We start from the raw sequence: 18693 nt of genomic DNA on the forward strand, positions 1-18693 counted from the left end.
CAGTGCCTAAATTTTGTGTAGATTTTTTGTTGCTGCTGATGCTGTTGTTTTTGAAGTAGGGAATAGTTGGATACCATTTTCTTATAGGCACTGAAGAAATCCTCTGTAACAACTTTAGACAAAAAGTTGAATACTGAAAATTTTAAAATAATAGTACACATTGAGGACAGTGAGATGGGAGAGAGGGAATGGGAGAGAATGAAGGAAAGAAATCACATTACCTGACTAAAGGTAATCTCGTTTTATATATCATCTCTAAAACAACAATAAAGTATATTAGGGAAAAATGATACTGCAGTGCCAATTATACAGAAAGGAAAACCTATTGTGAATAGTGCAGAGATGAACATAGCTGAGCAGGTGTCCTTATCATATCTTGGGTTATGATGTTCAAGGTAGATGCCCAGAAGTGGTATGGCGGGATCGTATGGAAGGTCTATTTTCAGTTCTTTAAGGAACCTCCACACTGCTTTCCGGAGTAGCTGAACTAGTTTACATTCCCACCAGCAGTGTAGTCGGGTTCCTTTTTCTCCACAACCCCGCCAGCAACTGTCATTGTCTGAGTTCAAAATCTTGGCCATTCTTGTTGGGGGTAAGGTAGTATCTTAGGGTTGTTTTTATTTGCATTTCCTTTATGACCATAGATGATGAACATTTTCTCATATGCTTTTCTGCCATTTTAATCTCTTCTTCTGATAAGTCTCTCTTTAGTTCACTTGCCCATTTAGTGGATGGTTTATTGGGTTTGGGGGGGATTAGTTTCTTGAGTTCCCTGTAGATACTGGATATTAAGCATTTGTCAGATGTATTGGTGAATATCTTTTCCCAGTTGGTTGGCTGTCTCTACTTTCGCGACTATGTTTTTATCTGTACAGAAACTTTTTATTTTTAGGTAGTCCCATTTATCGAGTCTCTCTCTAATCTCTTGTGACCCTGGGATTCTGTTCAGGAATCTTTTGCCTGTGCCTATGAGTTCCAGTGTCTCTCCTACTTTATCCTGTAGCAGTTTCATGGTTTCTGGTCTGACGTTGAGGTCTTTGATCCACTTTGAGTTAATGCTTGTGCATGGCAAAAGGCTAGGGTCAATTTTTAGTTTTCTGCATTTGGCTGCCCAGTTTTGCCAGCACCAATAATTGAATAGACTGTGTTTGTTCCACTGTGTATCTTTGGCTCCTTTGTCAAATACAAGTTGCCTATAGGTATGTGGTTCTATTTCTGGGTCTTCTATTCTGTTCCACTGATCTTCTGGTCTGTTTTTGTGCCAATACCAACCGGTTTTTGTTATTATGGCTCTATAGTAGAGTTTGAAGTCTGGTATTGTAATACCACCAGCATTGCTCTTTTTGCCTAGAATTGAATCAAGGGGATTTTTACTTTGTTTTCAAAAGCTATCGTTTTGAGATGGTACAATAGTAATTTGTTCATGGTCTGTAACGAAACTGTTTGTTGTTACAAATGTTCTTCAGAACCTGACATCATTTTCCAAAGAAAATTGTTAGGGCTGGTATGTCCGTAGTGGAGATCTCCTGGTGACTAAAGTCTCTTTGTTATAATTTTATAAGACAGATCTGCTGGATTGCTGCTTTGAACAGTATTTTACTAAGAAGCTTCTTAAGACAGGAACTTCTCATTATTTACACTGCTGTCTTTCCTGTGGCTAGAGGTGAGGCTTCTTGAGCCTAAGCAGTAGCAATACTTTGAATTTAATGAAACGATTCAGAAAGTCTCTCTTGATTGCCTAGGAGCCCATCCTTTTCCAGAACAATATCAGTATTATTTTTTTGGTTTTGATTCTGCCTTTCATATATGCCTCAGCCTTGAATTTCAAAAAAATATTTGGCCTCATAATTCGGGTAATATTATATAAGAATCCTTAAAATTGTATATACTGTGAAATAATCATTTCTTTCTTCTTGGAAGTAGAGTATATTTTTCTTATCTATCTGTGGTCGTATGACTTAACTCTTTTGGTATGTTGTATTTAATTTGTTTTGTCTTTTTGGTTGACAGGCTGAGTTGAGGTGTTCATGTGAATATAGGGAGGGTAGAAAATATTCCCAGCAGTATCTTTTTTTGCCTCCATGGTCCTTGAATTCAGGGACCTGGGCAGTCTCCCTGAGCTCTTTTGCTGGAGGCTAATGCTTTTCCACTTGGAGCTACTTTACCTACTTCCTGTTTTCTGGTGAGTAATTGGAGGAAATGAGTTTCATGAACTTTCCTGCTCCCAGGCTAGCTTAGAACCATGATCTTCAAATCTCATCTTTCCAGCAGTACTTTTTTTTTTCTGCTTTTCCTTTTCTGAAAAAATTCCTAGTATATGCCCTTTTGTCTTTCTTACTGCTAAATGCCTATTCAATACTAGTTGAGAATTTAAAATGTACTTATTATTACCACTGGTTTGGCATACAGAATAGTTCTCAGAGAAGGAATTCATAATATATATTGCTGTAAGATTCAAGAGGAACTAGCAATCTTTTCTGTCTTACGTTAAGGACACAGCACTTGTACTTTCTTTTTTTTCTTATGAGTTCTTCAAAGCCTTATGGGTCTTTCCACAGCTAAATGCTAACAAAATTATCTATGTTGACACACAGATGCTTTTTCTTTTTTTTTTCATATATTTTTTATTGTAATTAATGTTGGGAGCCAGAGTGGAATCAAACTGTACCTTGATTTGCATCAGACAATGGCTTTATTGTCTTATTGTTTTCTGGCCTTATTCTGTTTAAATGACCTGAGATTTACCATATGAATGTAACACCTGGAAGTTCCTTGGGTCTCCAGAAGGGAAGAAGGGGAGTGGAAAATAAATGGGGCAGTCTTTACCTGGACTGCGGAGATCCCGGACCCGGTGTGTCTGTCTCTCTTCTATTTCTTCCTAGTCCTTGCCCCCTATTTCAGGAACCCCAATCTGCGAACCCTGGTTTGCTGCCGGTTGGCCCCGGCAAATTAATAGAAGGGTTACATGATATTTGCCAGATAGAAGGTGCATTAATTCCCATACATTGATACCCTTTCACATGTCTTGGTCCCCATTTCCCTCCCCTCCACCCCCACCCCTCATTTTGTTTTCCCCCATTCCCTATCCAATTTCAGATAACCACATACAAATATAAAAGATATATCAGGTAACAAAGTGAGATACCGTAACAATATGAGATAACCAAGGGACAGCAAAAGAGATGAGAGATAACATAGTACCTTAAGAACAACAATCATTCATTATATGACTTATGTTTCTATATCCTAGAGATCCTTTCATTCAGCATCCTACTATATGGCCTTTTGTATCAAGGTTTTGCTCTATTGCAGATCTCTGCTAGGAGATCCCAAGGTTTCTACTGATTATGTCAAATGAGGGAAACCATTGAGCCTAAGTTCCTTTGAGTCTGGCTTACTTCACTTAATATTATCTTTTCTAAGTCTTTCCATTTCCTAACAAATGGGGCAATGTCATTCTTTCTGACAGCAGCATAGAATTACATTGTGTACAAATACCACATCTTGTTGATCCACTCATCAACTGAGGGACATCTAGGTAGGTTCCATATCTTTGCTATGGTAAATAGTGCTGCAATGAACATTGTTGTGCTGGTGGATTTAGTATGTCCTTGTTTCTGGATGCTTGGGTATATGCCAAGTAGTGGAATTGCTGGGTCATAGGGTTGCTCTATGTTTAGTCTTTTGAGGAACTGCAATACTGCTTTCCATAGTGGTTGAACGAGTTTTCACTCCCACCAACAGTGTAGTAGTGATCCCTTCTGGCCACATCCTCTTCAGCATCTGTTGTTATTAGTTTTCTTGATCCTGGCCATTCTAAGTGGAGTGAGATGGAATCTTAGAGTTGTTTTGATTTGCATTTCTTTTATGACCAGAGATGTTGAGCATTTCTTCATGTGTCTATAGGCCATTTTTGTTTCTTCTTCGAGAAGACTCTCTTTAAGTCTTTGGCTCATCTTTTAATGGGATGGTTGTTACTTTGTAGATTAGTTTTGGATTGATTCAACTTTTTGAGCTCTTGATATATTTTAGATATGAGGCCCTTGTCTGTTGTATGGTTGGTGAAGATCTTCTCCTACTCTGTAGGCTTCCTAATTAGTTTACTAGCTATGTCCTTTGCCATACAAAAGCTCTGCAGTTTAATGCAGTCTCACTTATCCAGCCTTTCTCTGATTTGTTGTGATTCTTGGTCCTTATTAAGAAAGTTTCGACCTGTGCCAAGGAGGTCTAGTATATCTCCTATTCCTTCTTGTAAAGTTTTCAGAGTGTCGGGTTTTTCCTCCAGGTCTTTGATCCATTTGGAGTTAATTCTAGTACAGGGTGACAAAGAAGGATCCAACTTTAGTTTTCTGCATGTGCTTAACCAGTTCTGCCAGCACCACTTGTTGAAGAGGCTATCTTTCTTCCATTCTATTTTTTTTGGCTCCCTTTTCAAAGATTAGGTGGCCATAGGTCTGTGGTTTAATATCTGGGTCTTCAGTTCTATTGCATTGGTCTTCAGGCCTGTTCTTGTGCCAGTACCAAGCTGTTTTGATAATTATAGCTCTGTAATTGAGTCTAAAGTTTGGTATTGAAATTCCTCCTGCCCTGTTCGTTCTGCTAAAAGTGTTTTTGCTATACGGGGTCTTTTATTATTCCATATGAAATTTTGGATTGCCTCTTCTATTTCTTTAAAGAATGACATTGGAATATTGATGGGTATTGCATTGAATTTGTAGATAGCTCTTGGCAAGATTGTCATTTTCACGATATTGATTCTTCCAATCCAGGAGCATGGGAGGTTTTTCCATTTCCTCAGACCTATTTCTTTGATGAACATGGATGCAAAACTTCTCAACAAAATACTGTCCAACCATCTACAACATCTCATCAAAAAAAATTATACACTATGATCAAACAGGTTTCGTCACAGGGAGGCAAAGCTGGTTCAACATACGCAAATCAATTAATATAATTCAACACATCAACAGGAGCAGGGACAAAAATCACATGATTGTCTCAATAGATGCAGAAAAGGCATTTGACAAGATCCAACACCCCTTTATGTTAAAAGCTCTGGAGAAACTAGGAATCCATGGAACATTCCTCAGTATAATAAAGGCCGTGTATGACAAACCCACAGCTAGTATTATATTTATTGGAAAAAAGCTAAAGCCATTTCTTCTAAAATCAGGAACGAGACAAGGATGCCCACTCTCTCCACTCCTCTTTAACATAGTTTTAGAATTCCTAGCCAGTGCAATAAGGCAAGAAGCAAGCATAAAGGGGATCCAAATAGGGAAAGAGGAAGTAAAACTTTCCCTCTTTGCAGATGACATGATCCTGTATTTAAAGAATCCTATAGACTCTACTCCCAAGCTCCTTGAGCTGATTCAAAACTTTGGAAGGGTAGCAGGGTATAAAATTAACCCTCAAAAATCAACTGCCTTCCTCTACGCCATCAGAGAGAGGAATGAGGCAACAATGGAAAGCAACTCCTTTTGCAATAGCCTCAAAGAAAATAAAGTACCTAGGAATTAGCTTAACTAAGAATGTAAAGGACCTTTTTGATGAAAACTTTAAAATCCTGAAAAAGGAAATTAAAGTTTTTTCTTTTTTGAAATAAGCAGTCTAATAATTGAGTAAAAACCTATACAAAACAATTTTTTACTTATTTTTAAAGAGAGAGTCTCACTATATAGCCAAGGCTTTCATAGGACTTACTACATAACCAAGGTAGTCCTCAAACATGCAGTCTTCTTCACTTAGCCTCCTGAATGCTAGAATGAAATATGATGTCATCAGGGACCAGGAGTTTGGCCTATTGGTAGCGTGCTTGCCTAGCATGCATGAAGACCAGGGTTTGATTCCTCAATACCATATACATTAAAAAAAAAAAAAAAGCTGGAAGTGGTGCTGTGGCTCAAATGGTAGAGCTCTAATCTTGAGAAAAGTCCAAGAACAGTGCTCAGGCCCTGAGTTCAAGCCCCACGACTGGCAAAAAAAAAAAAAAAAAAAAAAGAAATATATAGTCACCAACATACTAGCCATAATCCAGTATTTTATAGGTATGGCTTATTCTCTATAACTGTAGGATTAAAAAGACATTAAAACACATCCCCAGGAACTAAAATGTTATATTTAAATACCAGACATAGATTATAACTTTTTTTTAAAGTTGTATTTTACTGTTGGGATAATGTATAAAAGGGTTACAGTTACATTTGTCAGGTAATGGGTATGGTTCATTAGTTCTTGAACCGTGATACCCCTTCTCATGTTTTTATCCCTCTTTTCCTTCCCCCACCTCCCATATAACTTTTTAAAGATGAAAATGATTATTGAGACATTTAGTTAGGATTGTATTTTGTAGGTGATATTATTACAAATCACAGTGAAAAATAACAGTACTTTCAGAGCTAGTATATCAATCCACATTCTCTTGATTCCCTGCACACCAGTCTGCTGAAGACAGACAACTATGTAGGGATTTTAGATGCCACTCCAAGCTGAGCCTGGAATCCTTTGTCTGGGAGTACTTGGCTCTGTTATATTCATATTTGAGGCTTGCTCCTTACATCTTCCTTTACCTTTGTCATCTTCTCTTTCCTCCCCTGGCTTATTTACTTTACCCTTTCCAGATGGTAAGTGGAGGTGTGCCTCAAGTGGTGAAGCACCAGGCTTGTGCAAAAAAGCCAAGTAAGAGCATGAACATCTAAGTCTGTGTTCAAGCCTCAAACTAGCAGAAAAGAATGTTAAATAAATAAGTAAATAAATATGACAGGTGATTTTAATGATCAACTAGGATTGAGAACCACTGCTTTAGACATCAAGGCATTAATTGTATCAGTGTAATTCAAACAAATTCTCTGCTTCGTAGTTCTGTGAACTAAGAGACCACCAGGTTCTTACTTGTGGTCCCCAATGTCTAGCACAGATTTTGTAGAAATGAAAATAGGTTTAAGTGAGTCACCTCTTGAGATATTTCTAATTGACATGTGACTGATCCTCACCTTCTTCTCTGTTTTACATTTAAGGGGTGTTTAGCCTTGGTGTTCCTGTGGATGCACTCTTCTTCATTGGCAACCAGTTGGTAGCCACGAGTCATACTGGGAAAGTGGGTGTGTGGAATGCTGTCACTCAGCACTGGCAGGTTAGTTCTCACTAAAGCATACTGCAGCCGTGAAAATATTCTGAAACTTTAGAATAACTGTATATCTAGTTTTCCCTTTTAGAGTCTACACTGTAGAGTCTATTGATGGATATTTTACTGTTATTCAAGAACTTTATGTTACTTTGGAAAAATGAGTGTTTTTCAGCAGCAGCTTGGCACTTCTTAATTTCCTTGAGATATCCTCCATTGCATGTTGTGAGCCTGATAGTTAGGCAAACTTCATTTCTTGAGTGGAAGCAGAGGTCTGTTTGAAAATGTATGATCCGCTCTGAGAAGATGCTAATTTAAATACTCTGAAGTGCTTGATGAATAAGGAGATAAAGACTAGCAGATTACTAATAATTGATTTTGAAGAAAAGAGGAAACAGCTAAGGACATGAGGAATCCTGTTAAAGTGAAAGGCAGGCTGGAGATGGAATCCAGTGGAAGAAGCAGAGAGCACCAACTAATAACATAGCAGAGATGCAAAGATGAATCTTATCTGACAAACATTTCTGGAAATGAAAGGATTGGTGTCAGATTGATGTTGAGTGAGAGAAGAAAAAAATAGCAACTCGATTCAGAGTTACAGTTTTAATAAAAGTATGTGATATAACAAAGGGTTGAGAAATTATGACATCTTAAGGTTATTGAAATTATATCTGAAATTGGTATTAAGGAAATGCAAATAGGCAAAAATAGATGTAGGGATCCCAGGAGTTAGAAGTCCAGAGGATTGGTCTTTCAAGGAATAAGAATTATTAGGAAGAATGTGATGATCAGAAGTTTAACTTAGGGTTTTTAGAGCTAGAAAGCAGTTTTTAGTGATAGAGCTTTTTCAGATCATCTGTTGAACTGACTTGAAGATAAGAGTAAGCCCTGAACTACTGAGAGAGACTGTGTCTCAAAAACAAACAAACCAGAAACAAAGAATTGCTGAAAACATGAGACTAGCTTAGGAAGCTAAGAAAATTATCTATGTTTGGAGTTGGTACTTAAGGAAAAGCAAAGAAAAATCTATAAGCTACCTTTTGAAATGACATATAAATAAAGTTTTAATATCTTTGAGATCATAGTTGTAAGTTTTTAGTTCAAGCTTCTTGCTTGGTTTATGCATGAAGGGAAAAACCATATTTGACAAGGGAGATTTGTTACACATCTCAGAAAGACCTTGGGAAGGTTGAGCATTCATGCAGCAAATAAGCCTCATAACCCAGCAAGCAGAATTTCTCTGCAGTGCATTGCTGAGATGGTATGAAATGCAATCACAGCTTTGATCTGAATCTGTACATCACAACAGACGACTCTAACCAGAGGCTGGTTCCCAATCACTGCTGTGACACCAGCCAAATAGGTCCCCGTACCTTGGCAATAGTTCCTCCCACAGATAACACAGAAAAAGCACACAGGGCATCCCTTGTAGTTCTTTAAGCTCTGCTCAGTGTGTGATCAACTTTGATTCCAAGTGTTAGTGTGAGATAAAGCACTTTTTTTAAATTCTTTGTTGTTGGTGGTGATACAGGGGTTTGACCCTATGGTCCTGCATTTTTTAGGCAGGTGCTCTACTACTTGAGCCATAATCTCAGGCTTTTTCACTTCAGATACTTTGGGGATAGGTTATTGTTTTTTTTTTGTCTGGGGATAGCTTTCGACCAGGATCTTCCTGTCTACACTTCTTCAGTAGCTAAGATTATAGGTATGTCTCTCATACCTAGCTTACTTGCTGGGGTCTTGCTACCTTTTGGGGGGGGGGTTGGGCTGAACCTCAGTCTTCCTAAATGTCCACTTTCTAAGGGACTGAGATTATAAGCATGCACCACTATGTCCTACCAAAATTTCTGTTTTTATATCAGTTTCTCACATTTCAAATAAAATACTGAAATTTGGTAGTATATCCAAATAGGAAAGTGAAGGAACTGTTCAGTTTCTTTTTCCTTTTTAATTTATCTCCCTCTTTACATGTAAAATTTACAGTGAATTGGTATTCTGAAATGCTTCTGAAATCTTAGAAAGGAATTTTAAGCATTGATTATATACCAACCACGGTCTTAAGCATAATCATTTAGAATGTGCAGTAAGGTAGTTCATTGGCAGATTCAAGCTTCTCTTTCTGCATCCAGAAAGGCTGGATGTATTAAAACAGTTTATATGTATATATGCAATACATATATTAAATATTTCATTTGTACACACAGTATATGGCATCTGTCAAGATAAAGGTTGTAGGGTCTTGGAAGAGTAGACATGGCTTTGTGCAGAGGTAAAAATAGAACTTCTGTCAGAAAATAAGCCTATCCAATAAAGAATAAAAAATTGGCATCTGTTTAATTTCTTGGAATGTGGTAGAAAAGAGAAAAAATCCTATCATGAGTAACTAAAAGCAAAATATTAATATTAACAGTACAAATAATGTGAATTCTAGTTTGAGAAAATCATTTAGTTTCCCGTTCTAGAAACCAGATGGAATCCTTTTGTAAGTGGGGACGTATGGACATCTTCCAAAGGAATCATTTCTCCTGAAAAGGAGCTCAAAATCCATGCCCTCCGAATCCTAACAGATAGAAAAGTGAAGGAAAGAAATTATTGGACATCTCTCTTTGAGCTTGTATGTAAAACTTGGATATTAGTATTTCGTTTCAGTGTCATCTGTGTAGTTACATAGGCACTCATGGCCTAAACTATCAGGAAGATCCAGTTAATTTCACTTAGCATCCTTCCTCCCTCCCTTTTACTCCCTCCCTCTCTCTCTTCCTTTCTCCCTTCTGCCCTTTGCTGGCTACTTTCTGATTTTTGTAGTAAACTCATTCTTTTTGTCTATTCACATGTCTAGGCAGTTATTACTTCACTAACTAGATGAATTTGTTTGAAATAATTGATTTTCTTTTTAGTTTCAATACCTGAAAAAAAAAATCCCAAATACTTAGACTTTTTTTTGCCTGTTTTCTAGAAAACAGATAAAACAGTCATATGGATAATGAAAATGGAAAATAGGACCTTTTGAAAGAAATTGAAATGTTTTCAGAGATCAAATTTCATTGTTATGTGATTTGTTTACTATTTCTAATTCTTGCCCATGTGACTTGATTAGTTCTTAAATTTTTTAAAGAAGAGATGGAAGAGAGAAATAGGTCTTGTCAGACTTGGCCTTCCAGTGATAGTAGCATATGATCTATTGATCTTGAGCAGGCAGAGGAAGTAATGTAGGAATACCATGTTAACATGTCCTTTAAAAGAAACTATGGTGATGGTTTTTCTGAGTTCCCTGGGGCATGAGTGTTTAGCTGGGTACTGGTGGCTCATGCCTGTAATCCTAGCTACTCAGGAGACCGAAATCTGAGGATCACAGTTTGAAACCAGCTCAGGTAAGAAAGTCCATGAGGCTCTTATATCCAATTAAGTACAAAAAAAGGGCTAGAAATAATGCTGTGGCTCAAGTGATAGAGCAGTAGCCTTGAACAAAGCATTGAGCCCTAGCTACTGTTCAGGGATAGTGCCCAGGCCCTGAGTTCAAGACCAGTGACCAACACTAAAACAGGTTGAATTGTTGAGCCCTGTAAAATTGAGTATAATCTTTATCAAAACCAGGTTTTGAGGACGTTGAACAGAAAATAAATTATGATTCCTTTCTAATATCTAATAAAAATCTCATTACGTAGGTTCAGGATGTTGTTCCTATAACTAGTTATGACACTGCTGGGTCATTTCTTCTGTTGGGATGTAACAATGGATCAATATATTACATAGGTAAGACACTTAAAATGTTCCTGTTTAAATACTTACTAAAAGATGTTAGTTTTAAATGAAAGTATTATTTATGATCTATTTAATTTTTTTTTTCATTTTTAGATATGCAGAAGTTCCCTTTGCGGATGAAGGATAACGATCTTCTCGTGACTGAACTTTACCACGATCCTTCCAATGATGCAATTACCGCTCTGAGTGTTTACCTTACACCCAAGACAAGTGAGTCCATGGTGGTCATAAGTCCCCAACACGCCTGTGGAAATGTATTTTCATTCATTAGTAATCTGACTGGGTAAAATTAATTCCATCCATTTGAGAACTTTAGTGTTAAGGATTTCAGGTCTATTAATCTAAAATAAGTATTTTGCTATACATTGAAGGGAAAAATGACTAGTAAATGAACATAATTTTGGATGAGAAATTAAAATTTTTCCTTCTGATCTATGTTATTATGAAATAAAAATCTGTACATTGATCTTCTTTTAAAAGTAACTCATTCTCTTTGAAATTAGGAGGGCTTTTGTGTGGGGGGCGTGTTTGTATTTTTTATTTACTCCCCCTCAAAGTTTTAGATTATTAGTCTATAGAAAAATAAGCTTATTTGCCCAAGAATTTTTGCTTTTGCTCAGTGCTGGTCATTCAGCCCCGTGCATTGCGTGTGTGAGCCTAAAACTGAATACTAAGTGTATAGTTCTAGAAAGTTCCAATTGCTTACACCTATAGACCTAGTTATACAGGGGACTGAGATCTAAGAATCTGAATGATGCAGACAAATTGGGGAGACTCCTTTATTGGATTAACAAAAAGTCTGGATTGTGGGTGTGGTTCAAGTGATAGAATGCCTTCTATGAGTCTGAGGCAGCCTACAATCTCTGATTTCAAATTCAGCATCAGTGCTTCTATGTGACACATACACATATACAAATGTAATAAGACCTGAAAGCATTTTGGAATCATCACAATGAATCTCCCTTGTAGCATTAATATGTTAATAACAACAACAAAAATGCAGAAAAGTTTGGGAATCAAAAGCGTTTCTTTGTGATGACAAGAAACCTTTTAAGTCATGAAGATGGAATCCTCCTATCTGTGCATGGTAGTTCAAGTCTAATCCCACCTACTCAAGAGGCAGAGATTGTGTTGAGAAGCTAACACAAAAAATAGAAGGAAATTGCATCTGAGTTAATATGGTAGGCATACACATGTGTAATGTAATATCACTACATCAAGAAGCATGGGGTGAGTATTTTGGTACAAGTTTAGAATATGAGGAACTGTCTGGAAACTTAACTGTAGCCAAAAAGGTCTGGGAGTACCATAGATAATAAAATGTTTGCCTAGCAAGCATTAGGCTATGAGTTCAGATCTCAGAGTTATCACCAAAATAACGGACAAAGAAAATTGAGTCATCTTTCAGGTTAGCTGTATGTCCTATGGCATACTCTTTTTCCTTTGATGTTTTCAGGTGAATTAGAATGGCTGATAAAGCTGTTATATTCCGTATTTGTGAAGTTTTCTTTTTTTAAATGTAAATGACCAAGCTCCATCTTACCTTTAAATTTTTGTCGGGGTAAGGGCACTTGTTTAAAAAGCCATGCGTAATCCTGACTTGCTGTGAGGCAAGAGGGACAAGTATGATGTAAGCAATTTGTGTCTCTTAGTTTTGGTTTTTATGAGATAGTCTCTCTACATAGCACAGGCTGACTCTAGCTCAAGATTCTCCTGCTTCATCTGAGTCCTGGGATTATAAAATGTATGTACTACTCTATCCTGTCTTACTCCAGAGCTTTGAAAGTGTTAATAGTATATAAAATACTTGATTTGACAGTATAGCAGAAGTAAAAGTATTGTTATTCAAGACTAGAAGTTAGGAATAACTCATTACTTCAGTGGCAGTCTTGGCATGGCAGATTTACTAATTCTGTAACAGTGTATTGAGTACCGATTTTTCTCCGTTGATAAGAACAGGTAGGCATGGAAACTCGTTCAAATGCAGTGTGTTGTTGCCATGATAGAACCTAACATGTAGTATTAGATAAAGTTTTATTTTTAGATGAAGGTTAGGAAATATTAAAGGAAAGCATGACCTCCAATGGCTAGGAAGCTTTAGGGTTTCTTTACTAAGTGCTTGAGTCCCACTACTTCGTTTATCAGCAGGAGGTTTTTCAAGGACAGCTTTAATTTTGCTATTACCTAATACAACACCTTTCACCTTTGGCTCTAGGTGTCAGTGGTAACTGGATCGAGATTGCCTATGGTACGAGCTCTGGAGCAGTACGCGTGATTGTACAGCACCCAGAGACAGTGGGGTCAGGTCCTCAGCTTTTTCAGACTTTCACAGTTCACCGAAGCCCTGTTACGAAGATCATGCTGTCAGAGAAGCATCTTGTGTCTGGTAAAGTAACAATTACAATTGAGAACAAATTCTCTGTAGAAGTTGGCTCTGTTATTTTCTATATGCCTGCACATTAAAAAAATGAAAGAAGAGCCTGGCGCTGTGGCTTATGCCTGTAATCCTAGCTACTCAGGAGGCTGAGATCTGAGGATCAAGGTTTAAAGCCAGCCTGGGCACAAAAGGACCTGAGACTCTTATCTCCAATTAACCTCTAAGGGGAAGTAGGGCTTGGCTCAAGGGTAGCACGGTACCCTTGAGCTGAAGAGCTCAGGGACAGCACCCAGGCCCAGGGGTAGGGTGGTGGTAGCCTTGAGTTAAAGGGACTGTGCCCTGGCTGAGGTCAAGCCCTGACCCACAAAAGAAAAGAATGACAAGAGTATTTTTAGGAAGAAAATGCCACTAAATACTAAAAGAAATTGTAGGAAGATTTAGTAGCTAAAGAAGTCCTAGGATTGTTTTCCAAGATTTCTTTGATTTTGCCTGGTTATAGTATACATAAATTTCAGGAGTATAAGGTTTCTTTTCTTTTCTGGTTTTTCAGTCATGGCTATTGGCTTCCCTCCAGTTCTAACATGTGGTGGATTTGTCTGTATGAGCTGGATTTGAACCACCATAATCTCTATCATGGCCTGCCTTTTTACTTATCTGTATTCTAGCTCCTATTTACCTGTCAGTTTTTTTCCCTAACTTCCCACCCTCTTTCTCGTGCTCTAGCCCATGCTCCTGATTTTATTTATTTTTTAAAATTATAAATGATTCCCTTCTAGGGAACTTGTGTATCACTGAAGTCCAGTTTCATCCATCCTCAATGAAGTCTTCTTTGCTACCATTCCTGTGTAGTCAAACATATGCCCAACAATTGCTCTCTAATAGCATCTTATGTGTTTTCTTCACAGAGGGTCATCACTTGGCATTTATTTGCTCATTATCTATCTATCTCCCTATTCTAAAGTATTAAGTTCTGCAGCTCCAGGAACTTGTGTTCTCCACTGTAGCATAGCTTTTGGCCATGTAAAAGATACTGAATAAATGTATAAAATGAGGCATTTCAAACGTGTGACAGGATAGGTTGTCTTAAAGGGTCTTTGTGATGTTTAAGTGACAATGCTTAGTGGTTGCTATTATTTTGGTGGCTATAATGTATTGTAGGATGTGGATACCACAGAATGATTACTACATAAATTTGGTTTATAATGCAAATGTTTTCTTATAGATTTGAAAATTTAACAGTGAAGTTCATCAAGAAAAATGTCAAGTTTATCCAAAATCCTGGAGTATTTTATATAATTCCAATTATGCCACCTGGTGGACATAAGCAACAATGTAATCCACCTTTTTCTGAACTGTCTGTTCTAATACCGAAGTTATACCTTCATATAATAATTAATATTAATAAAATTATCTTAATTACCCAATTGAAGTAATATTTAAATTGTTTTCCTGAATTTTAGTAAATTTAATAGTAAAATCAGGAAATTATTTTCAAACCAAAAAAGTTGGCATTTTAAAAATTGAAAATCTTGCTACATAAGAACAAAAAGTGTGTTACTTATTGCTATTCACGAAAATTAAATTTCCTTCTAGAGTTTGGTTTACAATATATAACACATTTGTTCAAGAAGAAATGGTATGTATATAGAAATCTTAAATGCTTAGACTTTACTAATAAATTTTTAAAAGCTCATTGATAAGTTAACAATAAATTTTCTTTAGTTATTATAAGTGATAAATTAGTGTGTTTGCTTCTTATATTCGTGATATCATTTTTGGCATAGGTTTTTATTTTTATTAAGAATACTTAGAAAGGAAAGAGATGTCGATTGGAAGAAATTTCATTTTATTATACTCCATTCCAAAAATAAAACTAATACTTAAAAATAATATATTTAATTTATATGCAAGTAATGCTCAGTTCTAGTATAGAATGTTAATTTTAATGTTATTATGAGTGAGTTGATTGCTGCAAATTTGACAAGTGTGAATAGTAATTTTTTAGTGACTCCTGATATGGATTTATTTAACATTTATGTAACTCAAGTAGAAAGTTTCTGTGTTGGAAAAAAGAAGCTAGGGTAATAAATAACACCTCATCTTTTCAGCAAAGTAAAATATATATTCAGTTTGTTACTCCTTAACTAGGTACAACAAATTTAAGGTTAATATGTCATTTGCTTCTTAAAAGGTACTATGAGCCCTTAATGGAGATGATGAGAAAGTTAAAATGAGTTTAGAAGAACAGCTTGGTGGGACCTTGTAGTCTACAGTTAGTAATAGTTTGTGATCACCTTCTCTCCTAGTCTGTGCAGATAATAATCATGTACGAACATGGACAGTGACACGTTTCAGAGGCATGATCTCTACTCAGCCAGGTTCCACTCCTTTAGCCTCATTCAAGATATTGTCTTTGGAGGAGACAGAAAGCCATGGCAGCTACTCCTCTGGAAATGACATAGGTGAGAATTTTCAGGCATTTAAGATGAAATGTGTTGTCCATATTACAAATCTAAACATTAGTCTAAAACACGAAATTTTCATTGAAATAAAAAATTCAGCATAAGTTTTGCTCTTTTTAGATTCTATGAATTCACAAAATTATATTATTAAAGCTTTTTCATTGTTTATAAAGTTGGGAGCAAAATATTATCTTACCACTTCCTTATTTACATAATACTGTCTTTGAATATTAAACTATTTTTGTTTATAAGTAATGTTGATACTGTACTTATTTGAAACTCAATAGTTTTTCTTGTTAATTACTGAAGTAAAATTTGAAGCTAGAAAAGAGTTAGTGTTTTATATAGTAAGAGTCATTTTAATGGCTTCATTATACCGATTAAGAAAAAATGTGGGCCGGGAGTGTGGCCTAGTGGTAGAGTGCTTGCCTAGCATGCACGAAAACCAGGATTCGATTCCTCCATAACATACATATAGAAAAAGCTGGAAGTGTTACTGTAACTCAAGTGTTAGGGCTCTAACCTTGGGAAAACCCAAGGACAGTGCTTAGGCCCTGAGCTCAAGCCCAGGACTAACCAAAAAAAAAAAAAAAGGAAGAAGAAATGTAGCATTTTCTCCAAGAATATGCTCTTAATTCCAAAAGAATCCAAGCAAAAGCAAAAGAGGGAAAAAGAAAAATCTGAGAGCCTTAAGGAAATTGCACTTAGCTTTTAAAACCTATTGTTAAAATAAAATTTTGAAGTGTTGTCTATTTCTCTAAGACTTTTTTCCCCCTGGTTGGTCATGGGGCTTGTACTCTGACCTAGGCGCTGTCCCTGACTTCTTCAGCTCAAGATTACTGCTCTACTCCTTGAGCCACAGAGCCACTTCCGGTTTTCTGGTGGTTAATTGGAAATAAAAGTCTCATGGACTTCTGTGCCTGGGTTGGCTTTGAGCCATTATCCTCAAATTTCAACCTTCTGAGTAGGTAGGATTACAGGAGTGAGCCACCAGTGCCCAGCTTCTCTTAAGACTTTTTCATGCAAATTTAAATGCTTTTATCACTGCACCTGCTGTATTGACAGCATAAGAAATTATTTTGGGGACTGGGACATTAGTATTAAATGTTCCTTTTGTAAAGTGATACAAGTTAATTACATTTATTCCTTCATTTGCTGTTTTCTGCTCAAGGGCCATTTGGAGAACGAGATGATCAGCAGGTGTTTATCCAGAAGGTTGTTCCCATCACAAACAAACTATTTGTAAGACTCTCATCTACTGGGAAGAGGTAACACTTTATTATAATTGCACTGATGCTAAGAAATTGCTTTCTTTTAAAACATTTGTAGTGTGTTACATTCATTAATTATCATTATGTTAATATTCAAGAAATGTGCTTAGTGTTCTCTAAAATTTAAAATGTTTACTTAGTGATCTAATAGAGCAGTAACATCGAACTTTTTTGGGCCAAATATAATTGCTTTTTTCTTAAAAACCTTTGATTTCTTCCTCGAATTTAAATATTTAAATATTTTTTATCTCTTAGATAAAGATATATTACTAGTTATCTGAGAATGTCCCTGTGTAAAACAAAAATGACAGTGTTAAAACTTGATGAAGAATAACGATAAGTTATAGAGTCTTGGCAAAGTTTTGTGAACCCATGTTTCATTTTGTATTTTATATCACTTGCCCTTCCATCTTCTCTGATGTAGGCAGAATGTCTGTCTTCCTGAAAAGATATAGCCCGTCTATGTGTTCTCAATGTTTACATAGTGTGCCTTTTCTCTTCTGTGGCACTGTAGTATTTTCCTTCAGAAATAATTTCTAATCAAATTTAAAGTGAAGAATTTAGTGAGGGGAATGCCAGACAGATGAACTAAGTTCTGCACTTCCTTTTATTATATGTGTAAAGTCACCTTGCTAGTTCACATCCCTTAGACTTTGTTTTGTTTTGTTTTTTCTTTATTTCTTTTTCTCTTTTCTTTTTTAAAGAAGGTTCAACTATCTGTAGTATATGTCATGAGATAAAAAGATTTCTTAAAAATATGAAGTAGCTTCTGATCCTGGCTATAGCAGAATACAAGTTGCTTTCCTTTTCCTTTTGTATTTGTTGAAATTTTACTTCCTTTAAAATATGTAGCCTCAGATGGAGCTTTAACAGTTCTTTTTCAAAACAATTCTTTTACTTTTGCCTCCTAAACAAGAAACAAAATTCCTATATATTGTTTATTAAGCAACATTAAGAACATTAACAACAGTAAGAACAATTATCAGCTAATGGACAAAATATTATGAATTAAAATATGATGATTACAATAAGAGTTGTTACAAATGTCATACACACTGTGAAATATTAATGACTTTTCCCTTAAGATAGGCATGAGACTAGCATAGGCTATTATGTGATTCTTCCCTTCCTCCCTCTTTCCTTTGTTCCTTCCTTTTTCATACCAGGGTGAATTCAGAGTACTTGTTTGCCAAGGTACTCTACCACTTGAGATATACCCCAGCTTATATGGGTTACCTAATACTAATTTTCGTTTTAAAATAATCTTCACCTCTGATATGACATGAACTAAGATAAATAGCTCACTATAGTACAATTCAACTATCATATGACTGTGGGGAAATCATTTGCTTACATTATCCCTTGGTTTCATTGTCAGAATGGATAATCATTGTTCAGGTTATTTTATCATATTTGGAAATCACTGAGGTACCTATTTTAAATATACTTTGATAAAATATCCTAAAAGGACATATACTGTATGCCATTTATATTTTTATTCTGGTTTCATATTTTTAAACTTTTCACATAAGTCTTGATGATTTTTCAGGATTTGTCATGATGTCTGCCTGCTTTGTTTTTCTTGATTAACTTTTAAACCTCATTAAGACTTTTCCGGTTTTGTGCTTTAATTATTTGTCTTATTTTAGTAAGCTAAACCATTGGTATATACGAGTGTTTTCCCAAAAAGCAAGACTT

At 36.1% G+C, this 18693-nt stretch overlaps 1 protein-coding gene across 2 annotated transcripts in view; it reads left to right on the plus strand.

Moving 5' to 3' along the window:
• LOC150039009 (BTB/POZ domain-containing protein KCTD3) overlaps window positions 1-18693 on the plus strand; it is a 37457-nt gene that overhangs the window by 15080 nt on the left and 3684 nt on the right. The window contains exons 10-16 of one of the 2 annotated variants that reach the window (XM_090328149.1): window positions 7017-7132; window positions 9573-9737; window positions 10789-10876; window positions 10979-11095; window positions 13101-13271; window positions 15569-15724; window positions 16896-16992. In XM_090328149.1, coding sequence (XP_090184275.1) covers window positions 7017-7132; window positions 9573-9737; window positions 10789-10876; window positions 10979-11095; window positions 13101-13271; window positions 15569-15724; window positions 16896-16992 — 910 coding nt within the window. The remainder of the gene's footprint in view (window positions 1-7016; window positions 7133-9572; window positions 9738-10788; window positions 10877-10978; window positions 11096-13100; window positions 13272-15568; window positions 15725-16895; window positions 16993-18693) is intronic. The other variant, XM_090328148.1, reaches the window with a different exon arrangement.

The sequence above is a fragment of the Megascapheus bottae genome, unplaced genomic scaffold (assembly GCF_031878675.1).
Source record: "Megascapheus bottae isolate mThoBot1 unplaced genomic scaffold, mThoBot2.hap1 H_1, whole genome shotgun sequence".
Lineage (NCBI taxonomy): Eukaryota > Metazoa > Chordata > Mammalia > Rodentia > Geomyidae > Megascapheus > Megascapheus bottae.